The sequence below is a fragment of the Protomyctophum bolini genome, assembly GCF_963924005.1.
Source record: "Protomyctophum bolini genome assembly, chromosome: 3".
In the NCBI taxonomy this organism is placed as follows: Eukaryota; Metazoa; Chordata; class Actinopteri; order Myctophiformes; family Myctophidae; genus Protomyctophum; species Protomyctophum bolini.
The window spans coordinates 26,748,761-26,772,723 of record NC_137864.1 but is presented as its reverse complement, the minus strand read 5'-3'; the positions used below and the strand labels follow the sequence as shown (position 1 = coordinate 26,772,723).

The window sequence follows — 23,963 nt, the reverse complement described above, 5'->3', positions numbered from 1 at the left end:
CACTAATGCTAACACAAAAAGCCCTGAGGGTTTGTTTCCATTGTGGTCCTGTGTATTAAATGCATGAAGACATGTAAAGACATACAATACTATACAAGAAACCATCAATACTAGAAGCAATAAAAGTATATATACATAAAAACTGTGGGGGGACATTTCTTTTGTCAAGCAAGAAGAATTGTTTAGGTCCAGTTGCACATTGCAGACAGGTGCTTGTTTATGGTGGCTTTGAAGAAGGTAGAGAGTGAGAGTCACACTTTTGCTGTGGCTGTTGGTAGGGCATTCCACATTTTGGTGGCAGAATAGTAGGAAATAATTCTTCCACATGTCCGTGCCAAATCTGGCTGGGAATAAGATCAATGGAGCTCCTTCTAGTGTAATTGTGCAACTTCATTTGAAATGAGCACCTTCATTTCTCCTGGGGATAATGAATACACCTCTATATGGGTTCCATCCTGATTCTCTGCATTCCGTGGATTTGTTTTGTCACTCGCCACTGGCCAGCAGGCAGCTGATACGTCACCAGCCAGCGCCACTCTATCCATGCTTCTCATCACCGTTGAAAGAAATAGCGCCAGTTTGAGACTCGAAAGAAAAAACCTACGGTAAAAAGTAATTCAGTAGACCACTGTCAGATTCAGTAGTACAAAAAAACTGACGGCTGACTGTGTCGGGTGAGTTTAGTGAATTATAAGGGGACGTTGCAGGGCAACAGCAGTAGATGCGTGGTGCGCATTGATACGACGATCCCCAACCCACACCACAGACCAATCAGAAGCCACGGGTCCATTTAACCATTTTACATGTCCCGGACCCTTTCCAGACTGAGTAGCGAATGACAAAACAAATCCACGGAATGCAGAGAATCAGACTGGAACACAGGGGTTCGTTGTAAGGTCTGAACATCGAAACGTTGCTCAATAAAATGCCGTAAGTGAAGACAGTGGGCGGGATTCCATTTATTTCTACTGGTGTCTGTCTTTAAAAAACCCTTACAGAGAATTGTATTTCTCTGACTTCTTGCCAAACCACATAAGGTGGTTTGGCCAACACCTGACCACTATGGCCTAATGGCAGTATTTTAACCACTTGAAACCTGGCATCCGTAGACGTATTCTGGGGGGAACATTCCTAAAGCTCTACAATGGATTGGCTATTTTCTGCGAAGACTTTCGAGTTAAAAAAAGAGAGGGCCAAGTACTGCGCCAACACCAATCAACTAAGTATTAGTTTACATGGTAAGTATAAAGTATAGAATAGTTAAGATTGCAGTGAAAGTGTCTCCACCTTCATCAATGCAAAAAAATGTTATGAAAGTGTAGCAGTAGTGGCTCAGAAACGCACAAGAGACCTGGGTTCGATTCCCGGGCCTTACATTGGTGCTAAGACCCAGATTGGGTTTCCCGGTGAGGGGAGATCAAGTGTAGTAGTAGTAATATCTCCCCAGTCCCATGGGCGAATTCCCCTTTAGGCTAGAGGCTAAGATGTTGGCTTTCCATGCAGGAGACTTACACACAGCCAGCAGCACAAGTAAGACATAACATTGGAATGGATGGAGGAGTCCAAATATGACTAAAAGCAAATGGATGGATGAGTCCACGTTCGACTTAAAGCTTAGTATGGGCCAGTATCTCTCTAGGGAGAGAGGTTTGGCGACCAGCTTGAACAGATAGGCACTGTGTTATGAACAAGCAGCTTACAGAAGGCCCTAGTCCTTTAATTAGAAATAACTACATTTTTATACTGAGTATACTGTAGCCTACCATAATACTAACCAGTTGCTTCTGTCAGAATTGTATCACATTCATTCAAGCGCTCACCTGTTTGTGTGTGTTTGTGTGTGTGTGTGTGTGTGTGTGTGTGTGTGTGCGTGTGTGTGTGTGTGTGTGTGCTCACACGTTCTGATTCACCTTTAAACTGCGTGTGGGCCGAGGACTGGTGGGAGAAGGGCTGGAGGACTTGGTAGATCTCGGGGTTGAAATCTGGCTTCCAGGGGCTCCATTTACTGCAGACAGTTGTGTGAGAGAGGGGGATAGAGAGATTAGCAATTTACAGAGAGAGAGACAGGAAAGAATAATCAAATGGGATGTACTGTACCGTTACTGTATATCATTTGTGGGGTTTGACCCCAGAGCTCTGTAACAAGCTCTACTGTACAGTATGTCTATATGAACCACGAGAACACAAAAACTGATGCACCAAAGGTCATTATATGAAAGGGCCTTCGACATTATCAGTGATTTTCTTTTCTTTTTTCTTTTTTCTTGCAGTATACCCACAAAATAAACAGTGTATATTCACCGCAGCCCACCAAGGAGTGAGGCTCAGTGCTCCAGAGAATAGAGCTCCTATTGTTTGAATGATTCATCCTTCTAAACAACACATTCTTTCTCTCCATCTCTCTCCGGGCTTCTGGCACCAAAACACCCAGTCATAATGCGTCAGTCTCCAGCAGGAGGCCTACCTATCTGGGTAATCCAATATGAGCTGTACAAAAGTGCTTCCAATTAAATAGAAGGCATTGCAATTACCAACTCGAAAAAGTGCCCTTCTGGGCACAGGTCTTCACCTGGAGGATAGGAGTGTGTGATGTTTGGCAAAATGTTTAGGAGTAATATAAACATATTTTTGTGTGTGCGTGTGTGTGTGTGTGTGTGTGTGTGTGTGTGTGTGTGTGTGTGTGTGTGTGTGTGTGCGTGCGTGCGTGTGTGTCTGTGCGTATGTGTGACGCGACTTGGCCTGTTGTAGTGCCACCATGAGGCTGATTTGAAAACTGTCAAGTGGCATTTCTTCCTCAGCCTAGTGGGAATATGCATGCATGTTTCACCGCAATCGGACGCTGCGTTGAGGAGTTGTGGCGGTTTGTACAAAACGGGTACAAAACTGGCTACTCCTGAAAACTTTAGAAGCCAATCGTAGCCAATCAGGATGGATTATTATGAGAAAACAAACAAACCTGTCTTGATCAATCAAATGACTATGGAGAGCATGTGTACCGATTTGCGTGAAATTTGGATAAAATCTGAAGGAGTAATATTAGAAAATGCGTTTTACATAATATGTAAAACGCACAGCCTCCTGGTGGCGCTATAAAGAGCAGATGTGAAAAATTCCAGGCAAAGGTTTTTCCTTGGCCTCTAGGGAGTGTGCATACAAGGTTTTACACAGATCGGTGCAGTTATACTGTACGTAGGTAAAAACACCTAGTGGGAATGTGCATGCAAAACTTCACGGAAATCACACAAGGTGTTCATGATTTGCAACATTTTGTTTGAAACGGAGTACCCTGCGAACTTTGGAAGCCAATCAGGATGGAGTCTGAAAAATCTGAAAGACCAGTTTCGTTGAATGGCTATAGAGAGACTGTGTGCCAATTACCAAGATGTTTGGACAAAATCTGTAGGTGTACAAAAATATGTTTTGCACAAAGCGGCCTCTTGGTGGCGCTATAACAGGCCAATGTGAAAACTGGGGCAGAGGTTCAGCTCTGGCATTCAGGGACTGTGTGTGCAGAGTATGGCTGTGATCAAGCCTACTGTGCCAGAGATTAGCTGGTCACAGACGGACGGACGGACAGACAGACGGACGGACGGACGGACGGACGGACAGACAGACAGACAGACAGACAGACAGACAGACAGACAGACAGACAGACAGACAGACAGACAGACAGACAGACAGACAGACAGACAGACAGACGGACAAACGGACGGATGGACGGAAAAACATACTGTCTCCCCATGCCTTCGGCATGGTGGAGACACTTGAATTATGAGTGTATTGTTTTTGGCCGAGTACTGTACCTGCTGCTTCTAGGGTTTCAGAGTTTTAGCCCTGCATACTGTAGTTTTATTGAGAAGTTTGATAGTTTAAAGTTTACTATGCAGCTGAACATGAAAAGGCACTATACATTTCCTCAGCACACCATTTCCAGAGTGAGTCTCTTGCTTTTAGAAGAACGAAGCAAACTCTCAAGTCTTGGGATAACAGGCTAGTGGTTAGAGTGGCTTCCAGTTTAATCTCCCTGTCCAAGTGCCTTTGAGCGTAACACTGTATACCTGAAAACTCAATGCCAGTGTCAGGCAATGCACATCAAGACCTTTATCGATTCCACCTGCCTGTTCAAAAGGTCTTTTTGGAATATGTATTGTAACACAGATTGAGTTTGGGGTAATATGTTTTCTTTTTTTGCACTTACAGCAAACACTTACACGATAAGCCTTCAACAAACTCATAGGATAGCAGCATCAATCATGTCCGAAGGTGGTGAAAGGAGGCAGATTAGATTAGATGAGGTTTTCCGGTGGTGAAAGTAAAACGGCAGTTGTCACCAAAATGTGACATGTAAACCACAAGTTGTAGAACTTGAAGTTGACTTTGAACCTGAAGTTCAAATTGTCTATCTTTCTACACCATTAGGTCTGCTATTTTCACTATTCGACGTACAACTTATATAGGACTTAAGTAGAGCTCAGATCCCAGGTATGTCGTGTTTGTTTATATTGTGTAGTGCACATCAGGCAATGTTTTATGTTTTTCTTCCAATTTAGTTGATAGATTGTTTGTTAAAATGTTGGTTTGCACCCAGTTGGAAATACAAGAGACTCTGGTCCTGTCAACACTCAATCACAGTTTAGCCACAGTTTCAAATGTGGTTTCTCCAGACCTCCATTTGGAGGGGTGGCCATGCCTGGATTATCCTCAAATGAATGTATTTTTTTTTAATTATATTTCATGAAACCTCTAAAATAGCTACAGTATACATTGCTTTTACCACATTGTTTTAAAAGTCAAGTGCCTAAACTGTAGTTTTGTTTGTCATGCAGAGCAAATAATTAACTGACGATGAGGAAGAATGTAGTGAGAATAAATCAGTTCAGGGGTTTGACTTTGAAGATTCTGCTGCATTCTGCTTTTCTTAGATTAGATGGACGCATACTGTTACAGTAGGACCGGTGACAACACCCCGAGGCTGGGACTGAGCCAGAGAGAGAACAGGGAGGGGCACAGAGGCAGAAAGTTTGAGTGAGAGAAGGAGTGAAAGACTCTAGAGTACTAGAAAAATGCACCGCTCAAAAACATAGACGAAGACAAAGGAGGGAAAGTGAAGCATTTATAGAAAGAGAGAGGGAGGTAAGAGACTCACCTGGGGATTTGATCGGAGATTGACTGGAGTAATGGGCCGCTCGTCTCACTTATGAAGAATAGGAAAGCATATTAAATAATTATACTGTATATTGTAAGAGCAGGTATAGGCCATGTTTACTGGACTCTGTAATTTAAACTTCTTACAAGTTTTAAAACATGTAAGGGCACACACGTTGGAGTGGTTTGCAGTAGCACCGCTAGCACAGATGCTGCAACCATTCCCAGACTGAAAACTGCCAAACTCTTAAAGAAAAAAGTATGTGCTTTAAATCCTGATGTAATGGCTTGTAGAATACCAATTATGCAGCAAAATGTCACTGGTTTTTGGACACCCGTGGCTGCAAAATGCTCATTCTCCAATCAGACAGTGAGCCTGGTGGTGAGGCTGAAAGGATTGCTAGGCTGAGGTCATACAGTAATGAGCATTCAACTGCCAACGCAAATGCCTTTTATAGTCAGCCTGTCACTGACGAAGTAAGGTACAAAGTTATTTTGGTAAAAAAAAGGACATTTTCCAAGGGGGTGTCTGATATGGAAGCAGAATGAGATGTGTTTCATATGGAAAAGAGTATATCAAGTTTTTTATTTTCGTCGCAGCTTTTCAGCTAAAAGAGAGACATTCAATACGGTCTCCGCGGGTAAAGGGCGCTCGTCGAGTCTCGTCACGTATTTTGTGACCCATCGCGATTGTTTAAGTCATGTAATGAGATCTTCAACTCTTGAGTGTAAAATGAAACCAAGTGGACCCTTGTGGCCCCATTTGGTTTCATTTTATGTCCTCAAGAGATAAATTATTGTTAATTATAATAATAATGAATTGCATTTTTATAGCGCTTTTCTATGCACTACGTGCCTACTCAAAGCGCTTACAATGGTTCATTCATACATTAGGAGGTGAAGCACCGAACAGTCGACGCCAGCGTCCTCACTTCCCACATTCACACACCAATGGTGGCAAGCTCACACCGACCGACTCATTGGAGGCAATGTAGGGTTCAGTGTCTTGCCCAAGGACACTTCGGAGTAGCCGGGATAGTTTTGGGTCTAAGAGGCTGTATGTCATCAAATATGGTGGTCTGTGGCTGCAATTCAGAATAAATAATGAGCCTTCATATAAAAAGGGTTGAAAATCACTGATCTACAGTATACTGTACCTGCTCCTGGGGACTTGCTACGTCGCGTGGACGCCGGGCTCTTGTTGCCTGTGGCTCTGGTTGGAGTGGCAGAGCGGCTGCCGTAGGCCGACTTCAACACTCTGCACTCTGAGGACACACAAACACAACATGACACGAGTAAGACTTCTATTTATCCCATGTAACAAGTGCACAGGAATCTGTTGCGATGGCATTAAGTACAGATAAACAGACATGGCACAACAGCATCTTTCACTTAATGCAATACAAGGAGAGTACATATCACTATAAATACAGTCAGCATTCAGCGTTGTGCAGTCAGGCAGTGAGACGCAGGCAGTAAGGTGTTGTCTTTAAGGCAACACTATTATGGGATCATTATTCCTGGCAAGTACAGTTTTCTGCAGTATACATAAAGTAATGCCAGATATGGATTTCTGAATGTTGTACTCAAAACTGTGAGTTATAGTCAACATAACCACAGAGGAGAGATGTTTGAGACGAGTAGGCCCACCTCAAAATAGAAGATTAAAGAAAAACCTGAAACTGGGTGTTGTAATGTTATGTCCCAGAATCATCTCACATTATCTAGCCATAAATCCATACATAAATCTAACAAAACATATAGTAGGATACAGTATAATATAGTAGAGTCCCACTTCAAGTGGGACTCTACTTTTTTTCTCTTTATGAGTACAACATGCATGCACACCATAAAGCTATGAAAGATTCATAAGCTTTTCGTAATAGCATTCAGTGCACACCTGGCACCAGAGTCATTTTAATGGCACTGAGCAGAGCTGCGTTCAGCAAGAGCAGATGTTGTGATGAGGCTAGTGGTGGAACTGTCAGGGATCCTGACAGGCTAGTGTTAATGAGGGTGACATGATAAACAAAGACACACACAATATACAGAGACAGGACACACACATTTTTGGATATAAAGCGTGCGCGCGTGCACACACACACACACACACACACACACACACACACACACACACACACACACACACACACACACACACACACACACACACACACACACACACACACAACTGTTTTCTCTGGCAAGCTAGCCGTTACGGCAGTCATTTATTTAATTTACATACAGACAGATACAGTACAAGTATTGTATACACTGCATAATCCTCACATGATGCCCACATGATGTAAGTATTAATAGCAGTAAACCAAGCTTTTTTTCTGAGCCATCCGTCTGAAGCTCCCATTAGAAGTTAGAACACTGCTTTAGTACGATTGTGTTGTGGATCATGGATTTTCATTAACTTGGCTTGCACAACTGTATTGCATCAAATGCCTGGTCCGGTCTATTAAATACCAATCCAGAAAGATGAATGGAGGAATGTCTGGACTTAAAACTTTAAACATTTCCAAAAAGAAAAAGCATGTTGTTGTTCCTCATGATGAGCTCTGGCTGAAAGGTCTAGGTGGCCTTAAAGTGTCACAGACAGAAATGTGCAGATCACAAGCTTGAAACTTTCACTTCTGCACCCGTCACCTTTTTGCATTTTATAAATACATTTACTTACTATGCTTTTGCATCCCAAGAGCCTGTCAGTGTGTGAGCCTCTTCCGTTTTGTTTGTGTATTGCTAAAGAAAACAATATTTTGAAAAAAAAAATAATATATATAGATTCTTTGGTTATAACTGTGTGCATAGCAATATAATCACAACGTGAACAGAGGCAGAGCAGTGGTCTGTTATCTAGAAAAACAGACGATTGACCAATCAGAAAGGCGTATTCAACCTATATTAAAGCCATGTATAAAAACGTATGTTGTCCTTGGAGTGTATCCTAGAGACACAAAACTAGAAGCCTAGTATCTTCAAAAAGAGACTACAGTTAGAAGACCTAGTTCCTAAAAGTGGAGCATGGGAATAGAAGTAGGACGATGAGTGAACCAAACAACCCCAGAACACACTCGACACTCAACCCAGAAATTAAACACTTTTTATACTTTACTTTCATTAGTGTCATCCGCTAACGGCCCATGTATTTGTTACTATATACACACCCATGTCCCATCAAACCAACAAAGGAAATCCCAGCATGTCAAGGATTGGGAACTGTTTGGTATTTGGTGCTAAAATTAGCCTACTTTACCCTTGTTTCTCCCCGTGATATTTAGGAGATGGGAAGTGTAGAGTCCCAGCTCAGATAAGCTAGGTTAGAAATACCGCATAGCGAGGCGCTGTGCAACAATGAATGGCCCTGCTGCTTTAAGGACGACACATCCTGCCTGCAAAGTTTATCTCTGAAAGTCATACACACAAGACTGGCGGGATCATTGATGCATACTGTCTGCCCACATGCACCAACACACACAAACATGTGTGTGTGTGTTGGTGGACACCACACACACAATCAGATCATAGGTCTATGGGCTCAGATCCATGCCAATATTATCTGTGTGTTCGTAAAAGAAAATGCGTAAAAAAACAATCCGTAAAAGAAAAATGCGTAAAAAAACAATCCGTAAAAGAAAAATGCGTAAAAAAACAATCTGTAAAAGAAAAATGCGTAAAAAAACAATCTGTAAAAGAAAAATGCGTAAAAGTTACAGATGCTTTTTTTGGTTCCCCAGTGATATCACTGCCAAAATTCACATGACGGCTGAGAGCCAATCACTTACGAACAGAAAAAAAGACAACCTAAATTACGGCTGCTTTTTTTGGTTCCCCAGTGATATCACTGCCAAAAATCACATGACGGCTGAGAGCCAATCACGTGAGGCCTTTTCCTCTACCCAATCAAAAAGCTCCATAAGTCTGCCTGGCAACTGAGGTTGCCATGTTTGTCTGGGGCTACGTTATAAGTATAAGTTTATGAGTTACAAGTTTAGCTATATTATATCCATATCTTGTCTTAAAACAACCACTAAATGGCATTATTGACTAATTCATTATTTTATAATGATATATATATGTATATATATATATATATATATATATGATATATGATAGCAGCCTCATCATACTATCATCATCATCACATCATCATATCATATCATATCATATCATATACTATATATATATATATATATATACACTATAATTAGTGAATCACTGCCTGCACCAATCGCTCCCACTTTTCACACGGGGGGGCAATATCGCACAACGGGCAAGGGCTAGTATAAAATAGTAATACATAACTTAAAATATATATTTAATCTGGGACTGGGCTTTTCTGTCTATAGGTTTAGCTATATATCCATAATATCTTGAATTAAAACAACCAGTCAATTACACAAATTCGTTATTTTAGTAGCCTAAAATAAATAAAATAAATTCAGCTATATATCCAATATCCATATGATATTAAAACAATCTATATCCTAATTTCTGCACACAGGCATCATTATTTTCGTTCTGACGATTAAGTAAGGCATTGTATAATTTCACCACAGGGAGACGCTGTACGTCTTGCTCACTGTCTCATGCACACACCACCCGCACCCCCCCCCCCCCTGCCTGAAACAGGATGTGATGTTTATGGGCGTTCCAATCTAGTATGATAAAAATCTTCTCCCTCAGCTGCACTCTATGGGGAGAAGCCTTTAGCCGCGAGCGAGCATGGTTCCTGACTAGATAGGTGAAGACTTCTTCTTCTTTGGCGATTTTTATCATACTAGATTGGAACGCCCATAAACGTCACATCCTGTTTCAGGCAGGGGGGGGGGGGGGGGGGGGGTGCGGGTGGTGTGTGCATGAGACAGTGAGCAAGACATACAGCGTCTCCCTGTGGTGAAATTATACAATGCCTTACTTAATCGTCAGAACGAAAATAATGATGCCTGTGTGCAGAAATTAGGATATAGCCTATTTGCCGATTGTTTTAATATCATATGGATATTGGATATATAGCTGAATTTATTTTATTTATTTTAGGCTACTAAAATAACGAATTTGTGTAATTGACTGGTTGTTTTAATTCAAGATATTATTGATATATAGCTAAACCTATAGACAGGAAAGCCCAGTCCCAGGATTAAATATATATTTTAAGTTATGTATTACTATTTTATACTAGCCCTTGCCCGTTGTGCGATATTGCCCCCCCGTGTGAAAAGTGGGAGCGATTGGTGCAGGCAGTGATTCACTAATTATAGATATATATATATATATATATATATATATAGTATATGATATGATATGATATGATATGATGATGATAGTATGATGAGGCTGCTATCATATATCATATATATATATATATATATATATATATATATATATATATCATATATATATCATTATAAAATAATGAATTAGTCAATAATGCCATTGAGTGGTTGTTTTAAGACAAGATATGGATATAATATAGCTAAACTTGTAACTCATAAACTTATACTTATAACGTAGCCCCAGACAAACATGGCAACCTCAGTTGCCAGGCAGACTAATGGAGCTTTTTGATTGGGTAGAGGAAAAGGCCTCACGTGATTGGCTCTCAGCCGTCATGTGATTTTTGGCAGTGATATCACTGGGGAACCAAAAAAAGCAGCCGTAATTTAGGTTGTCTTTTTTTCTGTTCGTAAGTGATTGGCTCTCAGCCGTCATGTGAATTTTGGCAGTGATATCACTGGGGAACCAAAAAAAGCATCTGTAACTTTTACGCATTTTTCTTTTACAGATTGTTTTTTTACGCATTTTTCTTTTACAGATTGTTTTTTTACGCATTTTTCTTTTACGGATTGTTTTTTTACGCATTTTTCTTTTACGGATTGTTTTTTTACGCATTTTCTTTTACGAACACACAGATAATATTGGCATGGATCTGAGCCCATATAGGTCCCCACTCTGTCCGCAGCACTGCCACCCCTTCACACACACACACACACACACACACACACACACACACACACACACACACACACACACACACACACACACACACACACACACACACACACACACACACACACACACACACACACACACACACACACACACACACACACACACACACACACACACACACACACACACACACACACACACACAATCATACTAGCGGAAACAACACCCAGGAATGGAATGTGATTTACACAACAGCCGTACAACCCACTTTCCCCTCCTGAATGCAGGAATGTGCACGCGTGCGTTTCTCCTTATGGGGAAATTTCAAACTATGTGTTACATTTTATCTACTGTATAATGTATATTTCTGTTTCATTCATGAGTGAAATAATGCTGTAAACGGAAATAACAGTATAGTATCCAAATAGTCCATTAGTATCCAAGCCCTGTACGACGATCGCTGCGTCAGCAAAGCTTGTGGAATCATGAAGGATCCAATCTCCCTTCCAACCATGAACGGTTTAAGATGCTGCCGGATGGAAAACAGCTACGCAGTCTCAAAGCCACTGGCAATAGACTGCAAAAAAGCTTCTTTCCATGAACAATCAGGTACATGAACAAACTGTCAAGAACCAGGGCAAAGGAAAATGCTAGCCCCTCCAATCCCTTTTGTGCACTATTATGCTTGGACCGCATCTCTACGTACCTAATATGTTGTACAATACATGATAGAATATACTGTGAAGTTGAACATACTGATCTGTTGTACATAGAATACACTGAAGTTGATTGCACCAACTTAGGTAGCAGCTACTGGGAAAAATTAATAATGCTATTACACCTCTTCCTGCGTTCAGCTTCTGAGAGGAAGACTGCATGTGCAGAACACACACTCGTGCTCACATAACATGCACGTCAGTGACGTCACACACACAACCATGTTCACTTAGTTCAGACACACCCACAAGTGCACGCACACACACACACACACACACACACACACACACACACACACAGACAGACAGATAAGGGGCGTGTATGTAGAGTTAGTTGTAAGCAGGCCTACCAGTCAGAAAGGCTGTGGAGGCCTTACCACTGTGATCCAACACAAAGTCGTCCTGGGCGTAGCGGTACTTCTCCGGTCCGCATGCTATGAACACATCATCATCCCCGAAAAAGTCCTGCAGACTGCTGATCTGCAGAGAGATGAAAAGAGATAGGAACTGGGTTCAGAACAGCAGAGAAGAAGGACAGGAGAGTATATGTTCTATGCGATTTGCTTCTAGGGCTGCCATCACCATCATCATGTGTGTGTGTGTGTGTGTGTGTGTGTGTGTGTGTGTGTAACTTATTAACTTTTAATGTAATAGACTCAGGCAGCAAACAACGTTTCAGCACAAACGTCTTCTGGGTTCTGACTGTAAAAGACCTTTTCTAGACACCCGGTAAGAAACTACTAAAATAAGGTTTCAGCTGAGGCAGAGGCTATTTGTCCGTCATTCCATACAGCTCTGTCTATCCCCCACACACACACATCAACCTGTGTGGCTGGGACAGTGCGTACGGCGCAAAGTAACCACAGTATACCGCTAATCAACTTACAAATTACATATACATACATAGTATATGTATAACTAACTCTCAATGATGACGTAAGAAATATGTGGATTAAAGGACGCAATGCCAGAGTGTAATTGGTTTTCGTTGGTGACGTAATGACGATATGTTTTAGTGTTGGGAGGATTAAAGGTAATGCTCCTGTGTATACATGCATGTAATCTGGCACCACTGCCGTATCAGGCACAATTTGCTGGGACGGTGCATACGCATCAAAAGTGGCGGGATGGCTGGGACGGTGCGTACGGTGCAAAGTAACCACAGTATACCGCTAATGAAATTACATATACATATACATATACATAGTATATGTATATGTAATTGTTTGACAGTTTGTAGCGGTCAAAAGTACTTGCGCGCTCTGCTTGCGCACTAGTTGGCCATTTATGGCCTACTAGTGTGCAACAAGCAAGTATGCACTCGACAGAGTGCAGTTCTAGTTTGTGCTGGTATCATTTTTGAGGTCATCTTTTACCGGTCTGTAACTCTGAGTGTGTTCGAATTGAACCAGCTTCCATTTGTATACACTCTCAGATTTATGCTAGTCCTTGAAATTAAAAAGTTTGAAAAACACCCGACTCGTATTGTAATTGTACAGCAGATTTGAAGTCCACATACCAGCTCTAAAAGTGTGATAAACCGGTAACGGAAACGGTTTGTAATATGATGGAACCGGATCTAGTTCCTCAATGTTGGATCCGGTTCTGGATCCCAACTGTACTGGGAGTACCAGGCATAAACCAGCGTCTGGCTAGACACAGTACTCACTCTGCATGCCCAGCAGATCCACTGTTATGACAGGAATTACACCAAACACCACTGGTCTATCAATAATGCATACAGACATCATCCATTTGTAATGAGGACACAATATAGTATCCTCATCAATTAACAAAAGCAAATGGTGCAGAATAGCAGTGAGCAATGAGCAGTGTATTTGAGAGCATGCATATTTCACTTCCCATCTCGTTTGAGAGACACCGCTTCAGATGCAGGGATTTTTGGTTGACTTGGAACCAAGGCGAATCAATATCAGATGGAGAACTTGGAGAAGTGTGTACATACTGTACAGTGTGTGGTGTACAGTATGTGTGGTGTGTACATGTGGTGTGTGAATACTATAGGTGAATTGTTGTGAGGTTCACTTCAGAGTTCAGATGTCCTTGCATAATAAATAAAAATAAATCTAGAAAGAGGGACAGTTTTGTTGGTCCTTTCAAAGATCTATTAAATCAACCAAAGTTAGCATGTGGTTAGGGTATAGGGATCCATTAAATCAACCAAAGTTAGCATGTGGTTAGGGTAGGGATCCATGATTAAATCAACCAAAGTTAGCATGTGGTTAGGGTAGGGATCCATGATTAAATCAACCAAAGTTAGCATGTGGTTAGGGTAGGGATCCATTAAATCAACCAAAGTTAGCATGTGGTTAGGGTAGGGCAGTGACATATCTCGAATAGATACCATTCTTTAGTTGGTCTGGTCTCACACAGCTGGCAGCTCCATACTGCATGTGAACAGTTGTTACAGTCACCATAGCAACAGTCCTTCAGAACAGGGTATAGTGTATACGATTTAGTTGTAAAATGTATTTCACAGGCAGCATTTACAATAACTGATGATAACTTGATGAAGCCAAATATGAAATATTTACATAATTATGCAACTTCTGTGAGTATATGTGTGGAGCTCTGTGTGTACAGTAACTAAGTTTGTATTGAACTCTGTGTGTCTACATGCGTGTGGTTTCAGTTCAGTGTGTGTGCATAGATTGGGCTGTGTGTACTGTAGGTGTCTGTGGACAATGTGTGACTGCTGAGGACAGCAGTGTCTTCCATCAGCCGTGGTGACATCAGCAGACAGATGGGAACTTGAGTCACAGCCGAAACAAACACTCATCTCCAAAAATATATCAAAATGACACTCGCTTGACAACTACAAATCGACACAGCTCAGCATCTCTGCGGCTGTGCCTAACAAGTCTTGACACATGTTGGAACACACATCACATCAAATTTATTCGCCACTCAATCTGTGTGCATGTTCAAACACAATGAGAGTCAAATTAGCTTGCCCTCACCCCAGGACACATTTGGACCACCCCCTCACTGCTAGAAACTTAGGCCTGCCCTGTTGTGAGGTAAAAAGTACTGGACAATTACACAAAACCCTTGAATATCAAGTTTTACAAGTGGCCGCACAATGGACAAAATAAGTGTTCCTACTCGATCGATTTCCTGGACATTTTGTGGTGACCCAATCATACAGATTAATCGTACAGACGACCATTACAGGTTTCAATGGGCAGGTCCGTTCAAAACATCCAATATACTGGCACTCACTAAACCAGAATGCAAGGGAACCCTGACACAGCCTCATAACACAGTGTTTCCCCTACGTACTGTATGCAATTATGCATTATCACACAATGATGACCAGCTGCGCAAAAAGCATGGAATACGGATGTGTATATTACAGGAAACTCCCTTTCCAACAAACTCCGGTAAACTCCCGAATTGTACCTGTATATATTACCGTATATTACTGTATATGCCCGCTAAACTTGAGGTTTTTAGTAGGCAGCCAAAAAAGCGAATAACCGCAAAAGACAGCAAAAAAAAAAAGCAAGTGTGCATGTGTGAAAGCTCCCCCCACACTATCAGCCTCCCACCCCCCCCCCCCCCCACACACACACCACCCCCACCCCCCCACCCCCCGTCTGTGATGGCTGCCTGGAGGCTGAGACTAGAGGGAGTGAAGTGTGCAAACAATTCCACTGTGGTGACTAAAGTGTTTGAACATAACAGGTACACACAGAAACATGGGTTACAGTATGTTTTCTGACACAGACACACTCCATAAATACTGCATCGCCCCGCCGACTGCTGACAAGGCAAAGCAACGAACAGCATAATGCATCCAGCACTGTCGGAACGGAGTATGTCTGTCTGGACCAATCAGAACACTTTTTAGGTGTCCAGGTCTAGCTGGTTGTGTCCGTCTCAGCTGGAGAGGGTTGACAGGAAATGCTGTGGCCTGTGGCATCTTTATTCTTCTCACTGCAGTTTGACCGCTAACTCATCTCACTTCTCTCCTTCATTCCTCTGACCCGTTTCTTCCTCTCACTGCCTCGTCTCTCCCACTCCCCGTTTTCCCCCTGGTTCTGTATGGCTTGCTGAGCCTAGCAACAGGCAGAATATGGGGCAAAGGCTTAATCGTGTGTGTGTGTGTGTGTGTGTGTGTGTGTGTGTGTGTGTGTGTGTGTGTGTGTGTGTGTGTGTTATTCCATGTACTTGCTTGATTGTGGTTTATTGATTTTGTCATTTGACTCTCGTTTTACTTTTGTCATCTTGATACTGTTATTCATTGGCCAGGTCTCAAGAAAAAAAAATTGTCTTACTGTGAAGAAAATGTAAATATATTCACTTGAGTGAGCAGTAAAAGAGTACTTGCTCACTCAAGTGATTAACCGTGTTCAAAAATAAAGAATAAACAAAAATAATGTGTGCTCATATATTCACTCAAAGAACATGTGAGATGTCATATAGTCTTTGCAAACCATTGAGCTTTGAATTCACATATAACTGACGTTAATGAAGACAACTGAGCCAATAATCAAAGGACAGATTACTGGAATTTCAAAACAGGCACTGACATTGATTCTGATTATTACTGTGATTATTCAGAAGGTTCTTGATTCTTGGATAAGAAAGTGAGCCGACATTTCAACCATGAAAACAATGTCCAACCACATCAATGCATGATCACTGCACCAAATGTTACTAGCAAAAACTATTTCCAAATATTTTCTAGAATTACTACAACCTAATAAATTGTGTGCCTTGTATCACGGTATACTGAAAGGCACTGTACCGCAGGTTGCAGCATACTGCAGGGGATTGCACCATGGCTTGCCTTGCCCATTTTAATGACGGTATCTGTGAGGAGCCAGTCTGTAAAAGCAACAACTTTGTCAATCAAGGACATACTGTAACTCGCCTTAAAAAATAAGGCGTAAGAGTAATTTAAGTAATTTTTTGTGCCATTAAACTAAGTGTACGAGTCCCACTTTGGTCGAAACTCGCCAATTGCTCTCCATTAACCCTGACAAGATGTCATTTTCATGATAGAGGCAGCTCGCGTTAGCAGGTGTTGATTAATGGTTGAACTCTGAGGCTGCCAGAGGCCGCATGCGTTAGGCTGCGCAACAGTGACACTTGGTGGTCAACCAACGCCATTTCCGTACTCAGACACAGGGTAGGACAGACATAGCCACTCCTATGAGCTGTTCATAGGAGTGGCTAGCACCACTCAAAAAAGAAGGAAAGAAAATAAAAGTAGAGACAGATGGATAACAACACTGTGAGAGAGAGTGAGTGGGTGAAGGAATGGTATGAAGAGAAAGACGGAAAAAAGGACATAACTTATGAACAGTACAATGAGCGTGCCCTTGCCCATAAACTTGCATTAGCACAGAAATTGAGAGGCTAATGCATAGTCGGTCATGCATTCATTACACAATCACCTCACCTCACCCCTCATGCATACATTTTAATACTGTATGTATGGATCTGTACGAATTGCAGGATAATTACAGTTATCCATAACAGTCAGATACAGTACATACGTAATTCTCATAACCTCTGTGATTCCTCTCTCTCACACACACACACACACACACACCCACCCCCTGGATTAGATTGACAAGTAAAACAAGGCAGGGTCACAAAAACTATCAAGGGTGAATATAAGCCTATCATTGGGCCTATCAATTCAGGGAGTTTGTGTGTATTCCACAAAAAAACAACAACATAGGGCTCTTCAATTATTAAATGTGACAGGCCGAAAGATAAATGCTCAGGGCTACACAATATGATACTGATGAATACGATCCATATTTCATGAGCCACATTTCATCCTCATGAGGATCACTGATGTCTTTCATGTCAAATCTAAAACAGACTAAATGAGGGGTGCAGGCATGTGTTCCGACATACCAAGAGTCCGACAGTCATTAGTCCAACACCCAACCTAAACACTAAACTAACCCTAACCGCATGCAAATGCCATGGGTGATTTGTAACCGGCAACGCATATCGGGAGCCACGGGTGATTTGTAACTGGCCACAGGTGATTTGTACCCGGCAACGCGTGTTGGGTCTGTCTGGGTCACCTCAGTGACAGTCTGGTGACCACTTCCCACATCACACCAGTCTGTGCTTGGTGAGTCAATGACACAACTGTGTCCACTGTGAGAGGAAAAATCTGCCCAAGTAGTGCTAAACCATCTTTGATTAAATTTTGAATTTCCCTTCACTTTATTTCTCAACAACAAAACAAACGCATTTGTGCGTGGTACTGTAGGCCAGAGAAAACTCAGGGTGGTCTCGAAAACGACGGAAAACTGGCAGAAAAAGACTTGCTCGCTGCATAAGATATTAAGGAAGACTCCTTAAACAGAAAATAGTATTCATTAGATTTTCTAAATCTGTTCATAGTGAGGGGTGAACTGTGGGCCTAAATGTATTTTGTATTGGCTGTAGAGTTAGCCAGCCAAAACAGTTAAAACTTGGTTAACTACTTTATTTTCTTTCTTTTTTTAAGATACATTTTTGGGGAGACATGGCCCAAGTATTTGGTTGAGAAACCCTGCTCTATCTGACCGACTCAATGCTGGTCTGCGACGGTCAAACGGACTGTTCTCGAGATACATGAACTACAGATACATGGACAGACATTTCAATGACTATTTAGACGGTACGACCTACTGTAAAATACTAAAAGGGTGACACAAGTGTATGGTTCCAAGTACGATACAGGAGTGGATGTAGCATCAGATGATGAAATGTGGCCCTAATCAGCCCTAAAGCATGAATGAACACAATGAAAATAAAGACACACATGGCTCTGCCATACAATAATGGACTCATGCTGAGATGCTTCAGTGGATCCAACAATAGACTCTCGAGCCCTGAGGTTCCATAGCTTAAACTATGGGTAGTTTAAATTAGTGGAACAGATCCCCAGCTATGCACAGAGAGAAGTGCAGGGGGTGTTGACTAGCACGCACATTGGGAAAGGGGGGTGCTGTGTGTGTGTGTGTGTGTGTGTGTGTGTGTGTGTGTGTGTGTGTGTGTGTGTGTGTCGTACAGCCTTAGTGTGCGACACTGATAAATTGTGGCATCATGTCTCATGACTCGCTCCTAATGATGGCCTCCTGGCCTCAATATTTCACTGAAGCAACCGAGAACCAGCGTCTAAATGCACTAGCTGCAGGGACACGCCATGCTGCCAGGAGATTAACCTTTAGCAGAACATCATTCCCTGAAAGGAACCAAAATGATGTTTACTGGATCAACTCAGCGACACTTTGTTTATTATTATCTATTTCACCCCTTTGCAAAAACATATGTTAAAGATGTTTAGGAAACAACAAACACTTTCCTGAGGTTTTGAGATATTTAGGATTTAAAATGTCTGATTTCTCAGACATTGGTCTCACTTCCTTCCTGGACGCAGTAAGACTGCCCTCCCCCTCTCCACACGGAGTACAATGCTTTGGGACAAATTTCAAATTTCAAAATTCAAATTCAAATTCAAATTCAAATTCAAATTCAAATTCAAATTCAAATTTCAAATTTCAAACTGTGCTACTGTTATCTTTATTATATTTTTTATTCTGTTTATTGATACAGTTGCAGAACTGGGAGAAGAGTGAACATAAAGATTTACAGCATTATTGTACTTTTATTTTGTTTTTCTCCATACATTAACCCTCCCCACTCTGTTCCATTAAAAAAAATCACATGTGCCATGATTTTTTCATTTTTCTATATGCATGTGTATACATACAGTACATACATACATACGTAACCCCCCTCCCGCACCAGAGTAAGTGTCCAAGTGTTCGTACAGTCTGTTCAATTTGCATAGAATGATGTGTGATGACAATTGTATGAGAGTATAAATACAAAGAGAGAAAATAGAACCTGTTGATATAAACATGAGACATAGTGATGAAGGTAACAATACTATAATAGTGTTAATCACTGTATGCGTAAGAGGTCCCTGATTACACCAGTTCCATGGATGTAAGATATTAATAATGGTAGACATAAAAAAAACAGGAAAATAATAGGCATGGTCAGGCCTCCGAGAGTCACTAGATGTTTCCTATACTGATTTTATTTCTTCCGTTTTCTACACCCCCCCCCACCACCACCTTGCCGCCTGCCGCCCTGAATGGACAGGGATGTAGTCTGCATAAAGTATCAGAAGGGTGCTACCGTTATCTACTACAAATACTATTAACGTTGAGTGACTGCAGTTTCTTCCTGCGGTTGATGAGATGAGATAATACTTTATTGTCCCACGAGGGGAAATTTGTCTTGGGCAAAAAAAAGTGCATTTGTACATACATCAACGCTTTTTAAAACAGACAGACAGTACACAGACAATACACAGTAGCAGCAAAGTACAAGTCACAAGAGTATCACAAGAGAAGTGCAAATTGCAATAAGAGAAGGTATATAATATAAAAAAGTGCTAGAGTATTCACAGTTTATAGTATCACAGTCCCTTCCCCACTAAGAACTATGAACTATGTGGCGGTTGTTTAGTAGAACAATTGAAGTGGGAACAAAATAAATTTAAAGTTAAAGGAGCATTCAGTGATTTGGGTTATTTCGAAACCCCCCCGGTCTGCCCCGGTAACAAGATGTGCACATGCACGCACTACAGTGGGGGGACACACAACAGACCCGCACACCAAGGCCCGCCCCCGCTCGATCATGATTGGCGGAAACCAAAAAACCTACCCAAAAACGAAACCTAAGGTTTTTTGACCCCAGGGGTTAACTGTGGACAGGGAGGAACTCCTTATGGTCAGCACACTCTATAGTGGGGAGGATTATCACAACAAAACAAAAAAAGAAGTGATATTTGAATTAATATAAAATTTGAGCTTCGACACTACAATTTAGGCATTTAGCAGATGCTCTTAATCCAGGGCGATTTACAGTAAGCAAGGATAATACAAGCGAATACATCAAATGCATATTGCATAGAAAATATGGGTCCTCCTCTTCCATCTGATTGTCTGGCATGACTTGCTTTCAGGGCCATGTCTGGATTAAACACAACCATTTAGGTCAACAGCCATGAAATGTGCATGGCCCCTCCATTGTTCTGCGCTGTCATTAGCATACAGCTCCATCTGACAACAGCATGTTGATTATGCTCTCAGTCTCAAGTTGAGTTATGCGTTTGTTACGTTAGGACTGTATGTCATTTTTACTGTAGTATTGATGAAAAATAGTAAAATACTATACTAATAATTCTGTTTACAATGATTGATAACAGTAGTTTCTTACACATGAAACACAGTGATTCGGTTCCAGAAGCATACCTTCCAGATATCCTTCTCAATTAAAATGTTGAAATCAACACAAAGTGAGTAGAGGGTCTGTCTTTCTGGGACTATATTTCTTAGGACCTCAAGTACAGTAGACCACACATACCACACAAGTGGCCCAACAACGGCTCTACTGCCTCTGGCGCCTGAAGAAGCCCCTGCATGCTCAGAGCATTCTAGAGCAGCACCATCGACAGCGTCCCGCCGTCCTGACAAGTGGCACCATCGCCTGGTTTGGCAACTGTACCACTGCTGAACGCAAGGCACTACAGAGAGTGGTGCTTGATGGGAGGCGATCTTACCCCTCCCCAGAGACAATGTGTGGCTAAGGCTGAAAGTATCATCAGGGACATTTACCACTCCACTGGTGCATCCACAGCCAGCCAGGAGCAAGACCACCATACTCCTGAACACTTTCTATCTATAGTAGCAGCAATTAGACTGATAGCCTCGCGGTACTCAGGCTTTTATTTCCGTTCGCTACGGCTCATAATATAATGAAAGCCTGGGGGAACGTGAGACATTTCCTGGTCTAGGAGTGGGAGTGAACTACAGTGCAGACTAGGGGCGTCGCTCTCAATATATTGCCCTCAGTTTTCTCCGCCGTTTTCCACCAGGGAGGGGAGGGCGGAGGGGGGGTGCTGCCACTGCACAGATCTGAACTGTGTTTTATTGCACAGACTGATGATCTGATATGTCAGTAAATGTGTGCATATTAGCCACTTTCTTACACACTTTATGCTCTAATTCTCCATCTTTTACCTGCATTGATGATCCTTCTGAAATTCAGCCGTTTTACTTTGCAACATGATGTGGCAAATGACAATAAAGTTTGATACTGATACTGCACACCGCTGGGCCATTCAACGCCAAAGTAAATTCATGAATGTTTCTCACATTTTGTTTAACACCCTACTCTCTGAAATATTTCACTTTTTTAAATCTTAATTTTATACTGGGAAATCAATGTCGGCCAGATTGGTCTGAAACAGACATTCACCACAACGTTCAAGACAGATCAATACAGGACAAAACATGGAGACTCGTTGTAGGTCAGGGCTATTCAACTGGCGGCCCGCGGGCCAAATGCGGCCTGCGGAGCACCCCCTAGTGGCCCTTGCTATAATTTTCACAAAAAAAGGAGAGAAAGTTACAGGTATGATGTGTGCAATATATATAGTGCTAGATTATCATAATGACATAGTAATCCTAAATTTTATTCTATCATATTCAAGGGCTTTTGGAGAGAAATTAGACAGACTCCTGCAGTCTGTGTGTGTGTGTGTGTGTGTGTGTTTTCAGCTAGTGCTCGTTGACGCTCGATTTGTCAAATAGATCTATTCTAAGGTATAGCATATACTTGTATAGACATACTGAATATCACCCTGTGCTCATACTGTGCACAAATGTATTAGCCTACATAAATCTTTGTGTTTGAACACAAAATGCATTTGTAGAATCAAAAAAAAAATGCGCTTCGCGCACACTGTGTGACCCTCCACACACACAATCATTCTACAATTGTGGCCCCCGACCTAATCTAGTTGAATACCCCTGTTGTAGGTGTTAAAAATTAAATTGAAATTAAATAAATACAAACCCTGTGAAGTCAGCATCACTCTCTTTCTGCCACCCCCCAACATATGGCTCACAAATTCCCCTTTCTCTGCCAGACCCTTTTCAGCCCCCACAAACTGTGGGTGTGTGTACTGTATAGTGTATGTGGGAGGGCACGAGGCTGGTGGCCGCCAAAAACGTGTGTGAGGCCACAGGCAGTGGTGGGTGGTGGAGGGGATGTCCATTGTGTGATCTCAACCACTTGTTTTGTTTTGTTTGTCCAGTCCTGGCGCACGTCCATTCTTTTCAGCTAGCCCTCGCTCCAAGGTTTAGACGCTTCCAACCGCTTTGGTAGAGTCGACATTGTGATGTGGTTTATTGTTTGTCTACTTCAGCTTAATCATGCAAGGGCTGACTGCCTTATCAAGTGTGGTGCTCTAATGGCATGTACAGTACAAGTAAGTACGGTAATAAGTACTGTATGCACAACTGAACTGTCTAAGTGACCTTCATAATTGTGATACAGTGTCTATTACAGATGTGTTTTGTCTCATGTGAACATGAGCTAGTATTCCATTTTGCTGTGATCCCTGGGGCGCAGTTCTTGGCTTGAAAGAGCAGTGTGGTGATGTTCATATGAGTGGACAATATGACAGTGGCAAAATAAAAAGCCACATGCTTAAATAGCGCAGGCCTTTTCCACTACTCTAGGTGTTAAAACAGTAGCCATTTGAAATGTCTAATGTCAACATTATTGGAACCACCTGCACAGTGAAATGTTGAATTGAAGTGAATTTGGAATTTAAATTTAACTCAGGATTTTACTGTGACTTGGCATCATGGTGCTATGAGGGAAGCCAATCTTAGCTAAATCTCATAAATAGTCCTGCACTTCCTAGGAAGGCTTCTACTGTATGTAATCAGTTCCTTTCCATCTAGTGAAAAATCCAATCTCTATCGCATGTACAATATATTTGTTGGCAATTCATCTCCTGGGCTTCACTCTGTATAGTTTATATAAAATACAGTAGAAGACTTCGTATTATCTCATAAATGTCTAGGTAAAACGAATAGCACAATGGTTTAGATTTATAGTTAGACATTCACTCCAAAACATTGCTGGATCTTACAGTCATTACAGAAGCTACATCCAAGTATACATATTCACTATATGAGGCATGTAAACACCGCTGACAAGGAAGCTATGTCTGAGCTTTTCATAATAACCCATTTTGATTTCCTCCTTAAACAGACTGTCCAATTATTAAGGACG

At 41.7% G+C, this 23,963-nt stretch overlaps 1 protein-coding gene across 4 annotated transcripts in view; it reads right to left on the bottom strand.

The window, feature by feature from the left end:
* dclk2a (doublecortin-like kinase 2a) overlaps positions 1-23,963 on the bottom strand; it is a 70,553-nt gene that overhangs the window by 28,985 nt on the left and 17,605 nt on the right. For 2 of the 4 annotated variants that reach the window (XM_080760575.1, XM_080760577.1), the window contains exons 3-6: positions 12,170-12,299; positions 6,303-6,410; positions 5,147-5,194; positions 1,911-2,005 (exon numbers count right to left, since the gene is read on the bottom strand). In XM_080760575.1, coding sequence (XP_080616701.1) covers positions 1,911-2,005; positions 5,147-5,194; positions 6,303-6,410; positions 12,170-12,299 — 381 coding nt within the window. The remainder of the gene's footprint in view (positions 1-1,910; positions 2,006-5,146; positions 5,195-6,302; positions 6,411-12,169; positions 12,300-23,963) is intronic. The other 2 variants (XM_080760576.1, XM_080760578.1) reach the window with 1 other exon arrangement.